This window comes from Numida meleagris, chromosome 3, assembly GCF_002078875.1.
Source record: "Numida meleagris isolate 19003 breed g44 Domestic line chromosome 3, NumMel1.0, whole genome shotgun sequence".
Lineage (NCBI taxonomy): Eukaryota > Metazoa > Chordata > Aves > Galliformes > Numididae > Numida > Numida meleagris.
In genome coordinates, this window is record NC_034411.1 from 55,383,151 (window position 1) to 55,405,894 (window position 22,744).

Below are 22,744 nucleotides of genomic sequence, written 5' to 3' on the forward strand. Positions count from 1 at the left end.
CCTGCTTGAATCAGTTCTACAGAAAGTAGCCTGCACCACAGCAGTACTACGTTGGAAAGGATTTCCAGTTTTCCATGGGAAGAAGCCTCTTTCCCTTGTAGGAGAATTTTGTAGGAATTTTCAGAATACTGTAATTGTCAGTGGTCTGTGTATTGAAGTTTGCATTCACACAATGTTCTCATGTCTATAGTAATTGCTTCTGTTCCTGTCTTGCTGTTTACTTTAATGATTCACCATAGAGCTCTGTTAACAAGCCAGAAAGCTTTTGCTTTCTTGAAGATGTTTCTTCGGGTTTACTTCTCGTGGCTGTAGCAGGTATGAAATCATATCATGTATGTTCTCAGAGCATATATGTGAATTAGGAGAATACCCTAATTTATAAGAGAGCGAGAGTAGTAAGAGAATAATACATTCAAGAGGATTGGCTTGATCTTATGCCTGATTTAGTGGTTGGCAACCCTGCCTGTGGCAGGGAGTTTGGAACTAGATGATCTTTGAGATACCTCCCAATCCAAGCCATTCTGTGATCCTAAGATACTCAGTATTAGCATTAGTATAGTAATCTGTGGTAGAACAGGATGAGAGAGGAGTTGGGGAATCCAAATCTCCATAATCCTAGATGCCTTGTTTTGTGCATAAAACAAACTTTCTCAGTACTGATAAATGTGACTTCACAGAATCACAGAATTTCAGGGGTTGGAAGAGACGTCAAGAGATCACTGAGTCCAACTCCCCACTAAAACAGGTTCCCTACAGTAGGTCATGCAGGTAGGCATCCAGATGGGTCTTGATTATCTCCGTAAAAGGAGACTCCACAACCTCCCTGGGCAACGTGTTCCAGTGCTCCGTCACCTTTAAAGAAGTTCTTCTGCATTTCTGTATCGAATTTCCTGTATTCAATTTTTAGGCCATTGCTCCTTGTCCTGTCACAGTACACCACCGAGGAGAGCCTGGCCTCATCCATTTACATCCTACCTCTCTTTAGATATTTATAAACATTAATCAGATCCCCCCCCTCAATCTTTTTTCCTCAGGTCGAACATACCCAGGTTACTAAGCCTTTCCTCATACAGGAGATGTTCCAGGCCCTTTGTCACCTTTGTGGTCCTCCACTGGACTACTTCTAGAAGATACCTGTCTTTTTTGAACTGGGGAGCCCGGGTCTGGACACAGTATTCTAAATGTGGCCTCACCAGGACAGAGTAGGGGGGGAGGATAATCTCCCTCGACCTACTGACTGCGCTCTTTACCCAAGGATACCATTGGCCTTCATGGCCACAAGGGCACAGTGCTGGCTCATAGAATCATAGAATCACAGAATCATAGAATTGCTCAGGTTGGAAAAGACCTTCAAGATCATCAAGTCCAACCACAATCTAACCATCCCACCCTAACTCTGACAACCCACCACTAAGTCATGTCCCTGAGCATCACATCCAAACAGTTTTTAAACACATTCAGGGATGGTGACTCAACCACCTCCCTGGGGAGCCTGTTCCAGTGCTTAACAACCCTTTCTCTAAAGAAGTCTAAAGTCCTGATATCCAACCTAAACCTCCCCTGGCGCAACTTGAGGCCATTTCCTCTTGTTCTGTCACTTGTCACCAGTGAGAAGAGAGCAACCCCACTCTCACTGCAATCACCTTTCAGGTATTTGAAGAGAGCAATAACGTCTCCCCTCAGCCTTCTCTTCCCCAGACTAAATAGCCCCAGTTCCTTTAGTCTGTCCTCTTAGGGCATATTCTCTAAGCCCTTCACAAGTCTTGTTGCCCTTCTTTGGACCTGCTCCAGTACCTCAGTGTCCTTTCTGTACTGAGGTGCCCAAAACTGAACACAGTACTCGAGGTGGGGCCTCACCAATGCTGAGTACAGAGGCAGGATTACTTCCCTAGTCCTGCTCACCACACCATTCCTGATACAAGCCAGGATCCCATTGACCTTCTTGGCCACCTCAGCAGACTGCTGGCTCATGTTCAGCTGACCATCAGCGCACCAAGGTCCCTTTTTGTCAGGCAGCTTTCCAGCCACTCCTCCCCCAGCCTGTAGGGTTGTCTGAGGTTGTTGTGATCAAAATGCAGGACCCAACACTTGGCCCTATTGAAACTCATATGGTTTACCTTGACCTATTGATCTGGTCTATCCAGGTCCCTCTGTAGTGCCTTTCTACTCTCTGGCAGATCAACACTCCCTCCCAGCTTGGTGTCATCTGCAAACTTACTGAGGGTGCAGTCGATCCCCTCATCAAGATCATTGATAAAGATGCTGAATAGGAGCGACCCCAATACCAAGCCCTGGGGGACACTACTCGTGACTGGCTGCCAACTGGATTTAACTCCATTGATCACAACTCTTTGGGCCCGGCTGTCCAGGCAGTGTTTCACCCAGCAGAGCGTGTGCCCATCCAAATCATGGGCAGCCAACTTCTCCATGAGGATGTTGTGGGGGACAGTGTCAAAGGCTTTACTGAAGTCCAGGTAGACCACATTGACAGCCTTACCTTCATCCACTAAGCAGGTCACCATGTCGTGGAATGAAATCAGGTTTGTCAAGCAAGATCTACCATTCATGAACCCATGCTGAGTGGGCCTGATCCCCTGGTTGACCTTTAATTGATCCATGATGGCTCCCAAGGTTATCTGTTCCATAACCTTCCCTGGCACTGAGATGAGACTGATAGGTCTGTAGCTGCCAGGATCAACTTGCTGGCCCTTTCTGAAGATGAGCATCTCATTTGCTGGTTTCCAGTCCACCGGGACATCCCCAGTTAGCCAGGACTGTCAAAGAATGATGGAGAGTGGCTTGGCAACCACATCCACCAACTAACTCAGCACTTGGCCCTATGGACTTGTGAGTGTCATGGCCAACCTGTTGTCCATCAGAACACCCAGGTCCTTCTCTGCAGAGCTCCTCTCCAGCATGTCATCTCCTAACCTGGCCTGATGCATGCGATTATTCCTCTCCAGGTGCAGGACTCTCCATTTGCTTGTTAGGTCTCATCAGGTTCCTCTGTGCCCAGCTCTCCAATCTGTCCAGGTTTTGTTGAATGGTAGCACAGCCTTCTGGTGTGTCAGCCACACCTCTCTGCTTTGTATCATCAGCAAACTTGCTGAGGGTGGACTCTATCCCTTCATCCAACTCACTGAAGGTGGTGAACAAGATGTTGACTTATCTGTTATGGTTCTGTGTAAACACTGCACCTTACATCGCAGTTCTTATATGCTTTATTGCTACTCTTTCTATTATTTTGCTAATGTTCTCACAAAAGAACATCACTCCATTCAGCTGCAATACTTGTACTGTAAGTGAAAGCTATTTTTGGATGCCTCATAGCTCATTTGGGTAGCGGTCTCAGTGCAGAGAAGGACAGTCTCAGTTGTTCTCCTTTCCCTCCATGTTAAAATAAGTAGCTGTGAGCAGCTTTCGTTTATCAGAGTTTCATAAATTTTACATGATTATTTCTTATCTTGCTTTTGTGTACAGTACTTGTCCAACAAGATGTTCAGAGCTGGTATTGTGAAGTTTGTATCCAGTTGCTTATCACTTCCACCTTAACAGACTTGTTGCTACTTATCAGATACAATTTTTCTGGGGATTATATGATAATGGAAGATTGTTTCTCTCCTATATTTCTATATCTTTGACATTTGCATTCCCTGTGTTTTCTTTTTTTTTTCTCCATGTAGTGTGATTACTGAAGAAAATGGCCATGCGAACACACCTCAGAAAGGACTGCCAATTGAAGATGCCAGTGTAACTTCTGGGGTACTTGAGGCAGTATCAAAATCTTCTCTTTCATCCCAAGTAGTGCAGGTTTCAGAAGAGCAGAATACAGTGCCTACTCCAGTAAAAAAGACAAGCAAGACAAAACCACAAATAGATGTGAAAGCAGAGTTGGAGAAGAGACAAGGAGGAAAACAGCTACTTAATTTGGTGGTAATAGGTAATAATGTTAATTATGTTACAGGTATAGAGATTAAAGACCCTGTTGAGTGAATCTGGAAGTGATAAAGAACGAAAATTGTCCTCTTTTTATCATCATACACTGTTTTCAGTTGCATCTGCTTGACCATTGTTATTGGGAGGAAGTACATTCAGACTTCCTTGGCTAGACCATGAGGTCGACTTAGCTTGCGTTTCACAGATTAGTAAGATGTACTTTGGTTTTGTTTCATTCTTGGCAGTGTTTTCTTTTTAGTACTAACATGGAGATATTAGATAGCTGTCAACATTAATTACCTGTTTCAGAATAGTGTCTCCCAGTACTGGTAAAATCCTGTGGATTGCATGAGTGTTATTAGTGCATGTGATTTTCATATGTTTTTGTCTATTTCATGTTGTACTGTATTTAACATCTGTAAATCAATAAAACCGGCATGTTTATTTCCCTCCGTAGGACATGTTGATGCAGGTAAAAGTACTTTAATGGGTCATCTACTCTACCTCTTGGGAAATGTGAACAAAAGAACTATGCACAAATATGAACAGGAATCTAAGAAGGCTGGCAAAGCTTCATTTGCGTATGCATGGGTCTTGGATGAAACTGGGGAAGAAAGAGAAAGGTAGAATTATCATTTCAGCGGGAAATAAATAACGTTTTTCTGAAAGAACAGCATTTGTTAGGAAACCTACTAATAAGGCTTTGATAGAAGCATTCTAAATGATTAAAGATATTTACTCAATGCTTACAAGTAAATATTTTGCTTTGTCAAAGTACGTATCAAAAGAGAACTAATATACTGGTTCGATTTCAAAAACGTGAGTGACAAGTTCAGTGTTTCTATGCTACAGTACTCTCCTTAGCATAGGTATACTTGAAGTGGGACCAAAATGTACAATGCTAAAAGCCAATTTTCTTTAAAGCTGCCTTACTGGTTTATTACTGCAAACTTTCAGCTTGGTTATTACTATGTGGGAAAGCCCTAGGTTAAATTGTTTGTATGAAGGGGGATCAGAACAGTAAACTAAGCACTAAAATTTTGGTTTACGCCTGACTTACATTACATTGAATATGAAATTTATCCTAAAAAAATGTTTACTTGACATAAATTTAAAATTAAATTGTACCCTATTAAGAAAGTATGTAATGGTGAAGCAGTGAAGCTAATTACAAAAAATAATAGTAATAATAAAAAATATGTATGTATCTATAAGACCTTTAAGAAAACTGTATGGAAAGTGACATGATATGTTCAAAAAAAAAAGAAGAAATTTCCTGTGCATGTGTCTCTGTCTCTCTCTCTATATAAATATCTATGTAGGTTGCTCTGAAAGTAATGCCTCCTCTTTCTTTCCATGGAAATAAATAATTAAATGACTGCAGGTACAAAGAGCACAATAACACTATTTAATTGAGCAAATTTTCAGCTATGAAACACTGTTTTTCAACATTGTCACCACCATTAGCTGTACGTTTTTGCCAGTGATGAACAAGAGCCTGCATGCTGTGCTTGTAAAGATCTGCACCAGTGGTGGTGACCCACTATTTAACTTTTTCTTTGAGGAATTCATGTCACCACTCCCCGGACTGCCATTTTTACTTGGACTTGCAGTAGTGACAACATGTCTTGCCACTTGTAATGGTGTGATTCAGGAAACTGTCACCTTGATCCTGGTGTTCCTTAAATAGGTACTGACAAGGTTGGACATGGTCTTCTTTCTGTTCCTGTGTATGCATTCATGGCACCCATCTGGTGCAAACTTTATGACATTCCAATGTCACCACCATAATTTCCAAAGCACTGAAACGGATATTCAGCTCTGTTCAGCTCTGTACACAGTTCCCTGGTTGTCATCTGCTTACACTTCATTTTGTGGTGGGACAACTGTGCATGGCTATCACACATGGAATATGGCTTGTCTTTCATGACTTTGACGCTACTGCTGAAATGCACCAACCACCACCTCACTGTGCTCGCATCCACTCTTTGTTTTCCTTCAATGTTCAGCAAGCATCAGTGAATGTCAATGGGTGCCACTTTTTTCTGCATGGAGGAATTCAGTGACGCGTTTGCTTCATATGCACTTCCACATCAGACGTCATTCTGTCAGACTGCCTCTCTGCTGCCATCTGTCATGCAGCAGCAATGTGTAACAGAATGTTAGTGGGAAGGTTCAGCCTCTGAACATCTGTTTCTGGCTTCTTGGGCCCACAGAATAACATAGGAGGCATTACTTTTGGAACAACCCTCCTTCCTTTTAATCATTCATTACCCATTGTTTCATAGCATATAAACTCTTCTGGTTGCAAAGATGAACATAACTGATGCTGTAGAACATCAAGTAGACCGGTGGCTGTAGTGTGTTTACCTTTGTTTGTTTTAAAGGCAGATACACTTCTGCAGCCTCCCTGTATATAACTAAACTTTTGCATATGCCGCTGCTTTCAGTTGCTAAATGAATGTAGAAACCTGAGTAGGAGTGGGAACAGGGAACTGGGGGAGGAGATCAAGAAGCAACTGAACATGATTTTCAGAAGTAGCCTGATGTTAAGGCTTCTAATCTATATAGTATTGGTAGTGTTGTTGTAATATTTGTCTAAATATGTAAGGGAGGAAGAGCTGATCAAGTTTTTAATACCTGAAGATATAGCTGGATTAGAACAATAATTGTTTGCACTGCTCTGTAATAGAAAAATTAATAAATTAATTTTATTATGAATATAAGCTACCTGTGGGGCAGTGTGGTTAAGATGATAATCTAGAAATATGGTCAAGTATTTATTACCTATGAAAAGTAAAACGCTAACAGCAATAAAACTTTTCTGGAAAAATTTTTATGAGTTTTAAAACTTGCATCCCTGGTTCTATGATTTTTTTTTATTTTTATTTTTTTTGTTTTTTAGTTTCCAACATTAATTCACTTAAGTACCTTTTCTTCAAAAGATAAATTGTAATTATTAAGGAAAAATGTCTGAAATTTTTGCTTGATTTTTGTTTCTTCATGACTAGACTTTATATAAAGACAGCTCTAGAGCTCTGCTTTTCCAGCAAGCAAATTTCTTTCAATTTTTTGAGGCAGAGTGAATCAAATGAAATTTATTACCTGTATACTTTCATGATTGTGTTTCTAATAGCTTATTTTATACTTCTGTGAAGCTTTCAAAAGAGTTTTAGTGATCTGTTCCATGTATGTCTTGTTTAAGGGGAGTAACAATGGATGTGGGTATGACCAAATTTGAGACGAAGACTAAAGTAATTACTCTGATGGATGCTCCAGGCCACAAAGACTTCATTCCAAATATGATCACAGGAGCTGCACAGGTAGAGATAGTTTAAAATTCCTTTTCCAACAGTGTTATTTACAACTTTTTTTAAATTGTCTTTCTTATAAAATCTAAGATGAAATGGAATCACTGGTGGTGCTAAAATATCTTACAAGTTTTCTAAACTTTAGATGGAGTATATTTGTTTAATGTTAAAGGCAGCTTTTTTTTGGTAAGCTAACGTTTTGGAACAGAGTTATTAGGGAAGTAGTTTGAATATTGAGCTGCAGTTAGATGAAATCAGTTTTTCAAATGTGTCATATGTCTTCTACTCAAGAATCTCTGTGAACTTAGCTTTGTAGGTAAAGATTTTTAAGTGGTTTTGAGTTTAAAGAAAAAGTTTTGTTGGGCCAGCAAAAGGCATTTATGTGTTTCATATATTTCATAATATATGACTAAGCACAGATAAGTGTTCATGTACAACGTGTTTCCTTCAGTAGGAGCTTTGCGCAGACTGCATGACTATGGCTTTGGGGACAGTAGGTAAAATCCAAAAGCAGTGGGCACTACCCATTGAATTTGGTATGATGTCTCCCATTCTCATGCAGGCTAGTTATTTGATTGTCATAAACTAACTAGGGGAGAACAGTATGCCATTACATGCCATAAACTGTGTGATTTTTTTCCACTTGAAAATGCACCTTTTTTTCTTCTAAATAGTAGAACTCATTCCTTGAATTAAAAGATTTAAAGTCTTGTGACGGTGCATTGCATTATTACAACCTGAAATGTGAGAGTTTTATTTTATGATTTCAGTAAGGATAGGTACCGTTACTATGGTTTTATAGAGAGAGTAACTGTGCTATAGGAAGGCTGTTTGCCCCAGATCATGTGCTAGCTCTGTAGCAGAGCCTGGGAAAGAATTCTAGTATTGTGACTCAGTGGTTAGGTAACAGGATAGGCAAAGTTCTCAAATTGTGGTGTAGGGCATGTATAGTCACTTATATTGTGGGGAAGATCATTGCAGGAAGATCAGGATTTTTAAAACTGGAATTAGTTCTTTAGTTTTAGAACACTAGAAGATCAACCGCACTATTTTCTTTCCAGTTTTGGTTTAAAGTGGTTTGTCATCAAAAAAAGTAATACAAACAGCAAGTATTAATGTATAACTTGCAGACTTACTGTGGTTGCCTCTGTTCAGCAGAAGACAAGGCTTGCCAGCTAAGACTTGATGCATCTCTGTGTTCCCTCAGGACTGGGAGGGGCAAGTCTATTCTGAAGCCTATTAAGGAAATCACTGAAACTACAAGCTTTTGATACCCAGGTAGCCTCAGGAGTGAAGAAATGGGTAGAAGAGAGCAACTATGGCCCTGATGCCTTCATATCAGGGGAAATTTTGTTAGTGTGAATCCCCAGCTGCTGTTGCACAAAATGCAAATGAGCCTTATCAGGGCCAGGATCTGGCCTTAAATACTTAGTTAATTCACTTAAGTTCCAAGGCATGTTTTTTTTTCCTGTATGACTTAAAATATATAAGGTACATTTTTCTCTAGGGAGACGTTTAGCCCAATGCGCTTCTGAGGCTCAGAGCTGTGGGGAAATTCATCCCTCACCCTTTCAGCATTCTCACATGTGCACAGCCTCCCTATGTGAGGTGTAGGGAATTTGCATCTAGGTCAGTGGGAGGGGTATGTGGGACTAGGGCACCATGACGCTGGTGTTGTTTCTTCTCCTGGTATCCTGAAGCTTGCATGTGTAAAGAATATGGGAAAGCAGGTCTTTTCTCTCTTTCCGTTGCCTAACTGGCTGTTTCTTCTGAAAGGAGGGAAAGTAGTTTTTTGATTGCTTTCATTATTTGTTTTTTTAATAGACATATTATATAGCAACATGTAAGGTCGACAGCAAAATCCATCTTTTTTCCTCGTGTGCTGGCTTTTCTATAGTGCTGTAGACTGTGCGATAACTATTTGCTTTTAATGTCATGGCAGAGAGTTTGCCTAGGTGATAAAATATGTAGTAGACTACTTGGTCTTTTCCAGTTTCTGAGTCTGACATGCTCCTATGTGCTGAAAAGATTGTGAAACATCAACACGCAACATGCAGCAGTTGTCTCTGGTTGAAGAATACTTTCATTAGTTGAGGTCTGTGCAACAAAGTGGGTGCTTTCAAGAAGACAGGTTCCTCAGCCAAGTGTTGACTTGTGTTTAACATTAAATAGTGGTAAATGACATGAGGTGACATAATGCCACAATACCTCAGTGAAGTGGGCATGAAGCAGGTAGAATGAAACAGTTTCAGTTGCATTTGAAGCTCATCAGAATTCCTTCTCTGTGAAGTGCACTTGTGTGGAATGCCACTGATAGTCATGTTTAGTCAGATTATTACCATCTTATAAACAGTTTTAATTGTTTGGGGTTTTTGTTTGTTTTTGTTTTTATAATCCAGGCTGATGTGGCTATTTTGGTTGTGGATGCCAGCAGAGGAGAATTTGAAGCAGGATTTGAAACAGGTGGACAAACTCGAGAACATGGATTATTAGTACGCTCTCTTGGAGTCACGCAGTTAGCTGTTGCAGTCAATAAAATGGACCAGGTACTTGCTTAACTTTTTCACTGAGATGAAGGGGTTTCACATAGGACTGCGGATCATAAATTTAAGGATCAATATTATGAAACTAATAATGAAATTCTGTTTCTTTCTTTCTTTGATTTTCAGCATTTAGTCTTTTATTTAGTCTATACAATACTTCTCTTTCTATTTGAGTATAGTTTCAAAGCACGCTAGAAGGATAGTTGAGATGTTAAAATGAGTAGAGGTGTGAAAATTTGGATTAAGGTGCTAATCCAGTGGCATATGTAAAGGCATCTTGGTGGTCAGTCAGGTCAAGTCCAAGAGCTTTATTTAAATCTGTAAAGTGTGTTACATATTTCTTGTTGCGTTTTAGATTATTGCTGTGATATATGATCTCCCTGAATCTAATTTTTTTGTGAACAATAAATAAAAAAAAAGAAAAAATGGAAAAAACAGATGCTGTTCAAGGACTAATCAAACTAAAGCAGCTTCAAGTTAGGTGATGTGTTGACTGTTGTTATTGTTTGTTAATGTGTTTGTTTGCTTTTACGTATTCAATTATTAACCCACCTGGAAATCAACATCTGTGGGTGCTGTGTGTGAGAACCCCAACAGATACTACAGACTTAATGACACGCAACTGTTGTTTAAGGTGTTAGAAATCTACAGTTTATCACAATCTGTTTTCTATTTTAGGTCAGTTGGCAACAAGAAAGATTCCAGGAAATTACCAGTAAGCTTGGCCAGTTTCTTAAACAAGCTGGCTTCAAGGTAACATAGACTTCTGGGGTCTTCATTTCTTTGTTCAGGCATTTGGATAGGATGAGTGGTTGTTATGGACAGGTTATTTTATGTCACTTTCTTGCTGGTCATCTGCAACACACTATTGCAGATTCCTTTTCTTACTGTTAGAGTGTTCACTGACTCTTACGTAAGGTTAATCACTTATTTAATACTCTTTCTGTCATCATCTTTGCTTAGGTCTCTTGAATCTTTGGGGCACTCATCTTGTTTATAGTCTCTTGGAATTGTTTTCTAAAACCAGAGTAGACCAAGGATTGTCTAAATGTTCAATATTACATGAATTACAGTAGATGATTTTATATCTGAGCAGGTCTTGGCAAGGATTATGAATTAAGAGAACACTATTTGCAATTCTCAATTCTGTTTCTCATGTTTCCTCAGTTCAAACTACTATTTGTTTGAACTGGTTGCAGCCTTCCTGAGATCATTATGCATAGAACAGCAGTTAGGACTAAAGCATGCCTATCTGATATGGAGTTGGAATTTGTTACCTGAAATAAGTTTCTAGTTGTTAACGTTGTTGTCTTAACGCCTTGCTGGAGCACTGTGACTGGGAAAGATAAACAGAAAGGAAATGGATCCTCCAAGTAATCTGCCTTCTCCAGGGGAAACAGAAAATACAGCTTAGAAGTGTAATATTGAAAAATGCCCCCTTAGCTTATGCTAGGAGGGACTTTTAACAATGCATGTTTAACTTCTGTTTATTTTCATAATTAGGAATCTGATGTGGCTTATATTCCAACAAGTGGTCTTGGTGGTGAAAATCTAGTCACAAGAAGTCAGTCAGGTGACCTCACAAAATGGTATCAAGGAAAATGTTTGTTAGAGCAAATTGGTGAGTGCAGTTTTTCTCATTTAGAAACGAATATATTGCAGTCTTGTGTGTGTCAAAATATTTATTTTGGGGAAGATGCGGGACAAAGTCTTTGGAATGCGGCATGGTTGATTCATTCCCAAGTGAGAAGTTGTTGAGAGAGATTTTTAAATATAGACATTCTAAAAGGCCTTACCATTTTTTTTTTGCAGATTCTTTCAAGCCACCGCAAAGATCAGTGGACAAACCATTTAGATTGTGTGTTGCTGATGTTTTTAAAGGTTGGTTGTTTTTCTGATATTTTCACCAGAATGATACCATTATTTAACACTAGTGTTGAAAACATGTGAGAATAGGTGCTAAAAATAGGAACTTTATGTCTGTCAGTAGATCTGAACAGGAACAGTAATTTAAGTACTGTTCTTTTTGGAATTTTAGACATCATTACTGAAGGAGAAACACACGGGAAAAAAGATGAGGAAGAATCTAGATGGCTTCCTAACTAGTTATTTATTGAGTCGATGGTTCTGTGGGACAGAATTTGGGAGCCTTTCTTTCCCATCCTGATTTTTGTTCCCTAGAGTACTGCTGCTCTGACTTCTTGCGAGTGCAATTTCTAGGTCTTTTACCTTTCAGTCCTAGATTTAAATTAAATTAAAAAAAAAAAAGAGTGTGACTTGTTTCTTTTATGTTCATTCTTTATTTTCACGTAAAACCTGAGGAGGGAGTAGAAGAAAAGGGGTGGCTTGGTGTGAGGCTTTATAGCCAGCCAACGATAAAGTGAAAGGCTGCAAGCTATTCCTTAGCACTAGTGTAAATATGGGCAGCCAATGACTATAACTAGTTTTTGTTGCTATGGCCTGAAGAAAACAGAATACTGTGAGCAGCTAAGATTTTCATGATAAACTTGATATTTTCTGAGTTAAATGCATTTATGTTTAGAAATAATTTAGAAAATGTCTTAAAAATAAGTTTTATAACACGTCTAATTTGAAATTCTCAGCAGGTCCCTTCAGAAACGTTGCAAACCAAATGACAGCTTGAAAAAATGTTGTAAATACTTGTAATCACATATTATTTAGATCAGTATTTTAAAAGAAATTTGATTTTATGTATAGGCTATTTTTAGGGGAAATACGAACAAACCAAGTTGAAATACTGATGGTAATTGGAAAAATCTATTCTGAGGTGTTCTGATTTGGGTGTTTGAGAAAATAATACTTGTTACGAATGCCCTGCAATAGCTTACTTAGCATACTGAAGCCTTAATAATAAATATTGAAACACTGCATGAGAATTTGCCCTGGTGCATTACCACGGATTTCATATTTAAGGCTGTATTTACTTTCAATTTGTGAGTTGTGGGAAAGTTTTTTGGAATTATTGATTGAGATTTTTCAAAATAATATTACAACTTTTTTTGTTGCAATAATCATTTTTGTGTTGAGTGAAGTTTCACAAAATGAACAATTTTGATTAAATCTGCTCTCTGGAAAAAAGTTTGATTTTTGCTAAAGTAAGTAAACCAACAATGGCTTTGAAAAGAAACTCAGTATACAAATACAGGGTTCACTGATGCATGTGGCCTTTTAGGTGCTTTTTAGGTTGTGGGTTTTTTTTTTTTTAAACGTGATATCAGAACTTAATTAACTTGGATGCCATTAGAGGAAGTAACTGCAGATACCACTACAGAAGCAACAGTTATTCTCAGCTTTATTCCAACGTGCATGCATATGCAGGAGAAGCAATCCTGCTTCTCCTCTGCTGTGAACTGAGCAGAACTGTGTAAAAAGTGAGAGCGCTGAGTTCACTCTTACGCAGCTTGGAAATCCCCTTTCTTTATTGAGGTTGTAATGCGTATGTTTCATCTACCTCGGCCTGGTTTTAGCTACTGTCCTCCATAGACTTCCTAATATTCTCTCCAGGCAAGCTATCTCCTGACAAGAGCTGTCTAGAAATTGATTTGCCTTCACTGTTGCATTGAGCTCAGTATAGGGTTTGCCTTGACCTGACTTGAGAGAAGCATTGATTGCCAAGAGGCCCAATTCTGTGGACAGTAACCGTGACCTGTCAGAACCTAACTATCATGGTGTCTAGGAATCAAGCCCTTCTTTATGGCCCAATTCTGTCCGCCATTATGCATTTCTGTACTTACACTGATCTCATGGGGAAATGAAGGAATTTGGCACTTTTCAGGAAGCAGTTAGCATGTGCAAGGCTTCAAACAACATACTGGTTTACCAAGCTAGAGCAGGTGATGCAGTGAAAGAATTGGTTTTTGATTGTGCTTGGAGATGGCTGGGAACCAGGAACCAGTTCATCACTCTGGTTGTCTGGATGTGCTTTCAGAGCTAGCTTTAGGTTCTTTTTGGTACAATATTGAGATAGCTTATGTCGATGTGGATGCTTTTCTAGCAAGTATCTACTTCTCCAGGTTTCTGTTCTTTTGACATCCTATGTCATCTGTTAACTGACTGTTTTCGTCTTGTTGGCCAGAATGAGTAGAGGGAGATTAGCTCACAGATGTTGGTAATAATTTTCCGGCAAGCTAGGTGCAAACATTCATCAATAATAGTTACGAATTCAAAAAGAATTGTTGGTGGTATAAGACTCAAGATATATGGTAGAAAAAATACTAAGGTATTTTTTCTTGCTTGCTGATCACTGACTTCTAATATTCACCAAAATGTATATTTGTTGTTTGCATTGTCTGTGTAAAATCACTTCAGATGATTCTTTTTAAGTATACCCATGAGCGTTTGATGTGGGAGAGAGGCATTTCTTAAGGTGTGTATTTGTAAACGTGCATGTGTGGCACCTCTTTTAAAAATAATTGATGAATTGTTCAAGTAATGAACAAGGTATCAGGGCTGTGGACATTCAAGAATTAAAACAAATTGCATATCTCCTACTTAGAAATACTTAAGTCATCCACAGTTATAACAACTCCTCATGTTAAATAGGACCAAACCATTTATTGATTTTTCGAGGAGTAAATGAAATATGCAAACAGAGCATGTAGAGCTCTGACTCAGTTAAACAGTAAATGGCATAGAAAGTTGCACCTGTGTGCATGAAAATTGTTATGACTATGGTATATTTTTTATCTGTAATAAGAAAATCATGAATTAAATAAAATCCCTAGAAATGAAGGGGCTTGATCTAATATTGCAAAACTAAAAAATATTTCTTCATGCTCCTACATTTGTTTAAAGAAGGATATTTCTCCTTAGCTCTGAAAAACATAAGATCTAGAGGTTTTGAATTGAACGTTTCATTTTCACTATGATGCACAGCTGGCTGTCTTGCAAGTACTGAACTCTCTACTGGGGAAAAAGTCTTCATTATATTACAAAATTATCTATGTGTTTCTGAAGGGCTAACTTGAGAAGAGAAATTGACCTTATGAAGTTGTTTCAAATTATTACTGTGTTTATTGCAGACCAAGGATCAGGATTCTGTGTGACTGGAAAAATAGAAGCTGGCTATATTCAAGTTGGAGATCGACTTCTGGTAATGCCTCCCAATGAAACTTGCACTGCAAAAGGTACAATCTTCAGAAGTGTGTTTACTTTCAGGTCAATACTGGGCTAGAAGCAGTTACTGAAATGGTAACAGACTGTCAAACTGATACTAACTGTCAAACATAAAATGTGAAAGCATAAAACGAATTTCTTTAGATGTGACTGTATCTGTATAAATATGTCTGTGAAGAGTATGTGAAATCTTAAATCCTTTTTTTTTTTTTTTACCTTTTTTTGCCGTATCAGATATTCCAAATGCTGTGGCCTCATGACTTTGTTTTAAGAAGAATGTATTAAAACAAATCTTCTGAATTCCATCAATATATATCTTTTTTTTAAAAAAAAGTACAAGTATCATTAATATTCAGGTTTGCTGTGCAGTGTCACTGCTGTTAGGAAGTTTGAGGATGTTGAACAAGAAATTAATCCTATGAATAAGATGTGAAAAAGCTTCAGAATTAAGTCTGCTGTTTGTTCATGAGATTTGTCACTGATCCTTTCATTAATATACAAACTTGCAGGATATAATTGTCCTGAGCACCAACAAAATACAAGAAAACTGGATTTAAACTTGAATATATTTCATGTCTGAAAGGAGGAATTGCAAAGTCAAGACATGGAGTATTTAGCTGTTTTAGCCTTCTGTCTTTGTACTGCAGAAGTTTTTTGTTTCATTTGAAACAGAAGGATTGTTCAGCATACACCAATGAGTTAAATTAATTTTTAAGACCTTAAAATAAATAAATAGGTTTCAGTATCTAACTATTTAATCTGAATTCAGCAACCTGTTAGTATGACTGTCCTGCTCTATTCCAGAACCGGCTTGCTCAGCCTTACTTTGAGAGGCTCTTCAGTGTACATGTTAGTACAGTGGTACACACACTGTTAGCAATGAACAAGAACATTACAATAACATGGATGACAATGGATGATGAACTGCTGTAGTCAATGCTTTGTTTTGGGAGTGGGAGAAGAGGCATGGAAAAAGACATTTTTTGGTCACATTCAGTTTGAGAATACCCAATTCTGTGTTCAATTCTATGGTTCCCTTGTGTACTGTCTCTCATACGTCTGAAACATTTGTGAAAATTGGGAGTGTTAGTTCATTAATCATAGAATGGCTTGGGTTGGAAGGGAACTTAAAAAGCACCCAGTTCCACCCCCCTGCCATGAGCAGGGCTCCCACCCACCAGCTCGGGCTGCCCAGGGTCCCGTCCAACCTGGCCTTGGGCACCTCCAGGGACGGGGCACCCACAGCTTCTCTGGGCAGCCTGTGCCACTGCCTCTCCATCCTCTGAGTAAAGAATCTCTTCCTAACATCTAATCTGAATGTATTATTTATATTTAATGTGAAGATGATATAATTCACTGTAATATATTAACTGTATGTAGTGTGCACAAGAACCTGAGTCTTTCATTTTCAAGAGGCTGAACTTCATTTATCATTCCATGAGAATTGCACACATATATGTAATAATTATAAAGCTGTTTAAAAAACAGTACTTAACATGTGTGTAGTTGAATGATGCTTTCTGACATGGCTTTGACAAATGGTTTGGGAACAGATTTGCAAATATATAAACACCATCTGAAGTGAAATAGAAGTAGATATATAAATGTATGCGGTAATTGTAAAAAGCGTGTTTTTTCTGAGAAATATCGTTCTTGGTGTCTACCGGAAATCTCAGAATTTTAAGTTGGGAAAAATTAGTTTTATACCCACCTACTTAGCAGGATATCTTTTAAAGCATTTAGAATACATGAAAATAGGAGTAAAATTACTTTTAATGATGCTTTCTAATAGATGCGATGTTGTGAACGAAAGGCATCTGTTACGCTTTTTTATGAAAGAGTCAGCAAACCCACTTAAGGTAAATGAAAGTTGACATAGTACCATTAAAGTATATGAAAGATGCGGTCTAGGGTGTGCATGTGCCTCAAAGGATGGGTGGGGCAGACACAGAGATTTTCAGTACTACGGCATTTTCAGGACTGCGTCATCTGCGCTATGTGACAAGTGCCAGGTCCTCTCTTATGGCTTATATAAAGCCATGTTATTGTGCAGGGTGGGGTTAGAGAATAGTGAGTCCTTACCAAGAGAAAAAAAAAAGCTTCCTCAGTGCTCTCAGTTAAAAAGCTTTTACTCTCAACCCATTCATACTGAAAATTGATGAGTAATGGTTGATGAAGCACAAATGGCCCGAACAGGGGTGTTTGTTTGTAACTCAGAACCTAGGTACTTCACTGTGAGGTTCTGTTCTTACTCATTTCCAGGAATCACACTTCATGATGAACCGGTTGATTGGGCTGCAGCAGGAGATCACGTTAGTCTCACTTTGACCGGCATGGATATCATCAAAATCAAGTGAGCAGAACTGAGTTTCAGTCTAAGTAACGGTTTGTTTTTAATGAAAAGCTTTATAACTATTACACTTAACAATCAGCGGTTTACTTGAAGAATGATGTGGCTACCAGGATATTTAAAACCGAAGTGATGCCTATCACCTGGCTTGCACATACAAACGTTGGAAACATCTGCTTTAAGTGCAACGGCAACCTCAGAAGAATACTGTTAGCTGTTGTACTTCATGCTGACACTAGCAACCTTCAAAGCTTTTTTCCTCAAGACTTCTCCTTACATATCTTAAATACTGAATTAAGTGAATTCTTACTGCTAAATGAAAGATCTTTTGGAGAGCTTGTCAAAATCATTCTAACAAAGTACATCCAAACAACTGCCATTGCATACTAGCTGGATAAGCGAAACTGATGTTGAACTTCTTGTTCTGCACATTTAGTCGCTTCATCTCATGGCAAATGCTTTGCTGATCCTTTGTATTTTTTTAGCTTGATGTATGCAGGGAGACAGAGCGAATGGCTTTGTGTCTATTTCAGTATATAGGTTTCGTGCTGAGCATCAGCCTCAAGCTTTTAGGGAAGTAGCAATTGTTATTCAAGCTAGATAATTAGGTCCGTAATCTGCACAGCTTTATTACATTTAAATTGGACTCCAGACATGAACTTGTCAGACTACTGCTTGGAAAATGCCTTGCCTTGATAGTTTTGCAAATTTATGCTTTGTTTCTAAGGAAAAAAACACATTTCTGTGGTATGTAGTTATTAAGTGGAGAATAAAATTTACTTATTGAATGAAGGCTTGATTCAGTTCTTCACTTTGATGTCATTTCTCTTCTGGGTATATACTAGATTTGTCAAGAAGGGGTGCAGGCTTTAAGTCTTGTTGATTTTGATGAAATTTGGTTACTCCTTATGCGTAGGTTTAATCACGCAGTTCACTCTTTTTGGTCATGTTTTTCTCGGTGCGATTAACTTTCATTTTAGATGTCTGAAATTAGCTGCTCGAAGAAGCTGTCTAGTCTACCTTAATGACTTGTAACGAGCATCGGCATTCTTGTGACTCAGTTCATTAGAAGTAGAGCTTTTCGGATGTAAGTGTTCCTGAGAGAGTTTTGAGAGTCCTGATCACTATGTTCATCAGTCTGCAAATTAGTTAAATTACAGCAGCACTGCTGTTTTGGACACCCTGCAGTATTTCGTGCTGCTGATTCGGAACAGTCTCTGAATGAAAGTCTAATTCTTCAAAGTACCTACACACAGGAAACGATGACATTTTTAGAAACTGATTAGCAGTGGATGTAATTGTTCGTTGAACTAAACAGATCTCGTCATGCATATCCATAAAACAGCGTAGATATCGTATAGAAAATACCTGGGGTTTAGGTTTTAATAAGATATTCCTGTTTTTTTTTTTCTCCTGACTATTTTTAAAATGTTGTGATCTTTGCTTTACATGTTTAAAATATGTTTTTTCCAGTGCAGGAATTAAACTTTTTATATCATATATATGACATATGATATGATATATATATTAAAAAAAGAACTTTTCTTCTCTTTTCTTGTAGTGTTGGCTGTGTATTTTGTGATCCCAAGGAACCTGTTAAAGTTTGCACTCGATTCAGAGCTCGGATTCTTATCTTCAATATTGAGATTCCAGTCACTAAAGGATTCCCTGTAAGTCTCTCTGAAAGTTATTTTCATTACAAGTTGCTCAGGGCTTTTCTTCTCCATATGCTTTCCCACATCTCTAATGTAAGGAGTCATTTAGTGTCCAGAAGTGTTTCCCTCCCTCCAAGGGAAACTGATTCTACTGCAACTTGAAGAGGATGTAAGGTGCTACTATGGTTGCTCATGCATCTTCTTGCTGAATTCTCATGGCTAGCTAAGCCATTTCAGAGATCATGTTCCACCATGGAGTCAGGCTAGGCCTTTCTTTTGAAAGGCCATACTCTGTTAGGAGTATAATGATACACTTAGATACCTTGAAAACAACAACAAAAAAATTGGTTAAAACTGCAGGATTACACAGACATGGCACAAGCTAAACACTTAAGAATGAAAAATGAATTTATAATTAAATAATACATGAACTGTTTGTCGTATTGGCAGAGATCACAAAGTTTAGGAAATAAAAACGGTTACTAAATGTGAAGTGGGGACTCCTGTGAGAGAAGTTTTTACAAACATTTGTTTAAAAAAAAATCAATCTTAACGTGTTTTTCAGTACTAACTCCAAGGATTTCTGATTATTTTATAATATTTAATAACATAAAACAATATTTTAGGTGCTTTTACACTATCAAACCGTAAGTGAACCTGCTACTATTAGAAGATTGTTGAGTGTCCTGCACAAAAGCACTGGTGAAGTGACAAAGAAAAAACCTAAGTAAGTGTTCTGAATACTTAAAGATTACATAAAAAATGGGCTGAGTTTAAGTGTGCTTTATCGAGCAAGTTCTATTATGAAGCAATAATATGTTTATAAGGACATAAAAAATGCTTTCATTATTTTAGCTGGTTTCAGATTTAAATTTCAGAGTGTTTTATTAATTAAAAAGTTGTTTCCACTTAATGAGCACTGAGCACCTGGGAAGTAAAATGACTTGCATAAGGTCAGTTGCAGAATTGAAAGTGAATCCCAGATCACTAGCCCTGTGCTTAAAAGATATATATATATAATATATATATGTATATAAGTATATATATATAATATATATATATACTTACATTATCTCATTTCTTCCTGAAATGGGCTTAATTGTGGAAATGGGTTACTGTGAATTCTGCTGCACAGTCGATCAGAATCAAACAGAAGTTTCCCATACAAGTTAACCTATAGGAACATCCCTCGTTATTTGAAGGCTGTATTTGGATAGAAATGTTTTTTGACATACAAATAATCAGAATAATCATTTTCCAGAAATTGCATGACTGAGACTTACTGAAAGGTAATGGGAAGAAAGACCATGGCATCTATAGAATAATGGATTTGAATCCTCAGTTACTGGGACTTGGGTTTGAAACAAGACTAATTTCTGCTAGATGTAAAAGCCAGGTATTAATGGGAAAATTCATTTGTAAACAATTTTCCAAATGTTGTGGTGGATGCCCTTCTCTGGAACTTTTTATAAAGAAAAATCAGCTGCCTTTTTAAAAGCTGTGCTCCAGGCAAATGAGTTTTCAGTCCGGTGCCTTGGGTTATACTTTAAATCAAGCTCGATCGTCACACTTTGGGCTTTGTAAGTTTATTTTTTCTGATTACTCACTGTTCTCTTTTTCATTTATGTATGTATGTATTTGTAATAGTTTTCTGCTTATTTACTTTCAGGTTCCTGACTAAAGGACAGAATGCTTTAATAGAACTAGAAACTCAAAGGCCAATTGCTGTAGAGTTGTATAAAGATTTTAAAGAGCTTGGGAGGTTTATGTTACGCTACGGTGGTTCCACTATTGCTGCAGGAGTTATCACAGAGGTATGCTGTTGTTATAGTGGAATTTTGATACTGTAAACGAATGGTGTTGACTTTCATATAGCATTTAGTTTTTATGTTTGATTTTACACCTTTTAGCCTAAAAAGGGAATTTATTTTGCTGAAGAAGAGACAATGCTTTAGCAAGCTGAAAGGAAAACGCTAACTTTTGGAAGCTGTACATTTTGTCCCCCCTGTCTCGACCAGTTAAAAATAACTTTACATTTTTAGTATACACTGGTCTTTCTGAAACTTAATTGACTGTATAAATATACTGGAAATAGTTTTTATTTTAAAATAAGAATAATAGATTTTTAAATAAGAAGTACTGGCTATTTTTACTATGGCTAGTTTGTGTCTTCTATCTTAGTCTGTTAGCATTAAAGGTAGTATGTTACTATTCGTATCGATGCCTATCGATGTTTTCCGATCAAGTGTAAGTGAAGCCATGGGGCTAAATATAAATGCTTTACTTTCTATTAAGAGCAAAAAATACAAATGACCCTTTATCTAGCATTTTAAAAAATATTGCTGTGATCTTTGGCTTAGAATTTAAGCTCTAATTCTAGACCTGAGGGAGAGAAATTTAGAAACATTAACAAAGTTATGGTACTGAGACTTGAAGCTGAGTGGCTTAATGTCAAAACTTGTAATTAGAGCTTGAAAATTTCTGGCTTTTCTCTGGTCTTCCAAAGGCTCTGTGTATTATGGTGCTTTAATGCTATATGGTTGTAAATAGGATCCAGGTTTAGGGCTTTGATCTTAAACCTATTTTTTCTTAAATGTAACTTGAAGTGAGTGGAGTCATGTATATCTATGATGTCCAATATTTGTAGAATTTGGAAGCACTACATTCTTTGTTCTTTGGGTATTACTATTTTAGTCCATGTAATCTTTTTCCAGAGAATTTCAGAGCAAAAGGATTCATTTTTTTTTTTCCAAGGGTAATCACGTTGAAAAAAGCTGTGATCGTTTTACAGTTAGTACTTTGTTTTTCACCATTTTTTTTTATTTGCTTTTATTTTTAGATTAAAGAATGATACTAGTGCCTGGACTTCTATAATCCAACCAAAATGCAATCAGATATCCAAACTTCCGTTTAAGAATCCAGTTACTTCAGCTGAAGGAACAAGTGCAATTTACTGGGGGGAAGAAGGTGGTCACAAAAGTTAGTTTGAATTAGACTTCTGAGGGAACCTTTCATCAGCCTCTGTCACTGCGGAACAAGATGCCAACTGACAAGAAATTGCTGATGTTGCACTCGCTGATCAGAAGAGTCCAAATACTACTCCATGTGGAATTTACCTGCTAAAGAGCTGATGGAAAAATATTAGAAAGCTGAATTTTGGGGAAAAAAAAAAGTGATGAATCATCATGAAGCAAACTCCTTCTAGACATAAATTGTTTACATATTTTCTTTGATCTGCTTTTTTGCTGTACATCAATTCAGTAAAGTAACTTTATTGGTCTAATATATTTTGAGGCTTGAGTTGAATGCATATTCAGGGTAAAAACAAACTATTTACTTTGGTTTCAAGAGAATGGCATGTAGTGTTTTCCCAGGATTATTTTTCCTTTCCCTAAATTTATTTAAAAAAAAGTTTCTTTTGCTGTGTAGTAGAAGTTGTGCCAAGTCTGACTAATTTTATTTTTTAAAATGTAATAATAATAAAATAACTTAGAGCATAATTTTTGACTGTTGGAAAGTTATTTTAAATCTTTCCTCACTTTCTGTAATTCATAAGTTTGTGTAAATTTACAAATGTGAAATGCAAAATGGGCAAGTGGCTTCTCCATTCTGTGGAAATCATTTTCTCATATGTTGCTCCTTTGTGCAGCTACTGTGCACATGGACCTCTTTCTCTCAGATGCGGTGCTCTTCTAAACAAAAGCTGGCAGATTAACCTTGGGATATGTTGCTGAAGCCAGATTGTTTTGCTTACTGAAGCCTGTAACTGACATTTCAGGAAGAGAGTAGGTGGAACCACCCAACTGAAGAGAG

General features: G+C 37.6%; 1 protein-coding gene across 3 annotated transcripts in view; it reads left to right on the forward strand.

Moving 5' to 3' along the window:
* Window positions 1-22,431, forward strand: part of HBS1L (HBS1 like translational GTPase) — a 66,161-nt gene extending 43,730 nt beyond the window's left edge. For all 3 annotated transcript variants that reach the window (XM_021389938.1, XM_021389934.1, XM_021389935.1), the window contains 13 exons: window positions 3,684-3,940; window positions 4,394-4,559; window positions 7,142-7,259; window positions 9,647-9,793; window positions 10,469-10,543; window positions 11,294-11,411; window positions 11,603-11,671; window positions 14,833-14,937; window positions 17,189-17,279; window positions 18,838-18,946; window positions 19,558-19,658; window positions 20,601-20,745; window positions 21,771-22,431. In XM_021389938.1, the coding sequence (XP_021245613.1) occupies window positions 3,684-3,940; window positions 4,394-4,559; window positions 7,142-7,259; window positions 9,647-9,793; window positions 10,469-10,543; window positions 11,294-11,411; window positions 11,603-11,671; window positions 14,833-14,937; window positions 17,189-17,279; window positions 18,838-18,946; window positions 19,558-19,658; window positions 20,601-20,745; window positions 21,771-21,782 (1,513 nt within the window). In that variant the 3' untranslated portion in view covers window positions 21,783-22,431. The remainder of the gene's footprint in view (window positions 1-3,683; window positions 3,941-4,393; window positions 4,560-7,141; window positions 7,260-9,646; window positions 9,794-10,468; window positions 10,544-11,293; window positions 11,412-11,602; window positions 11,672-14,832; window positions 14,938-17,188; window positions 17,280-18,837; window positions 18,947-19,557; window positions 19,659-20,600; window positions 20,746-21,770) is intronic.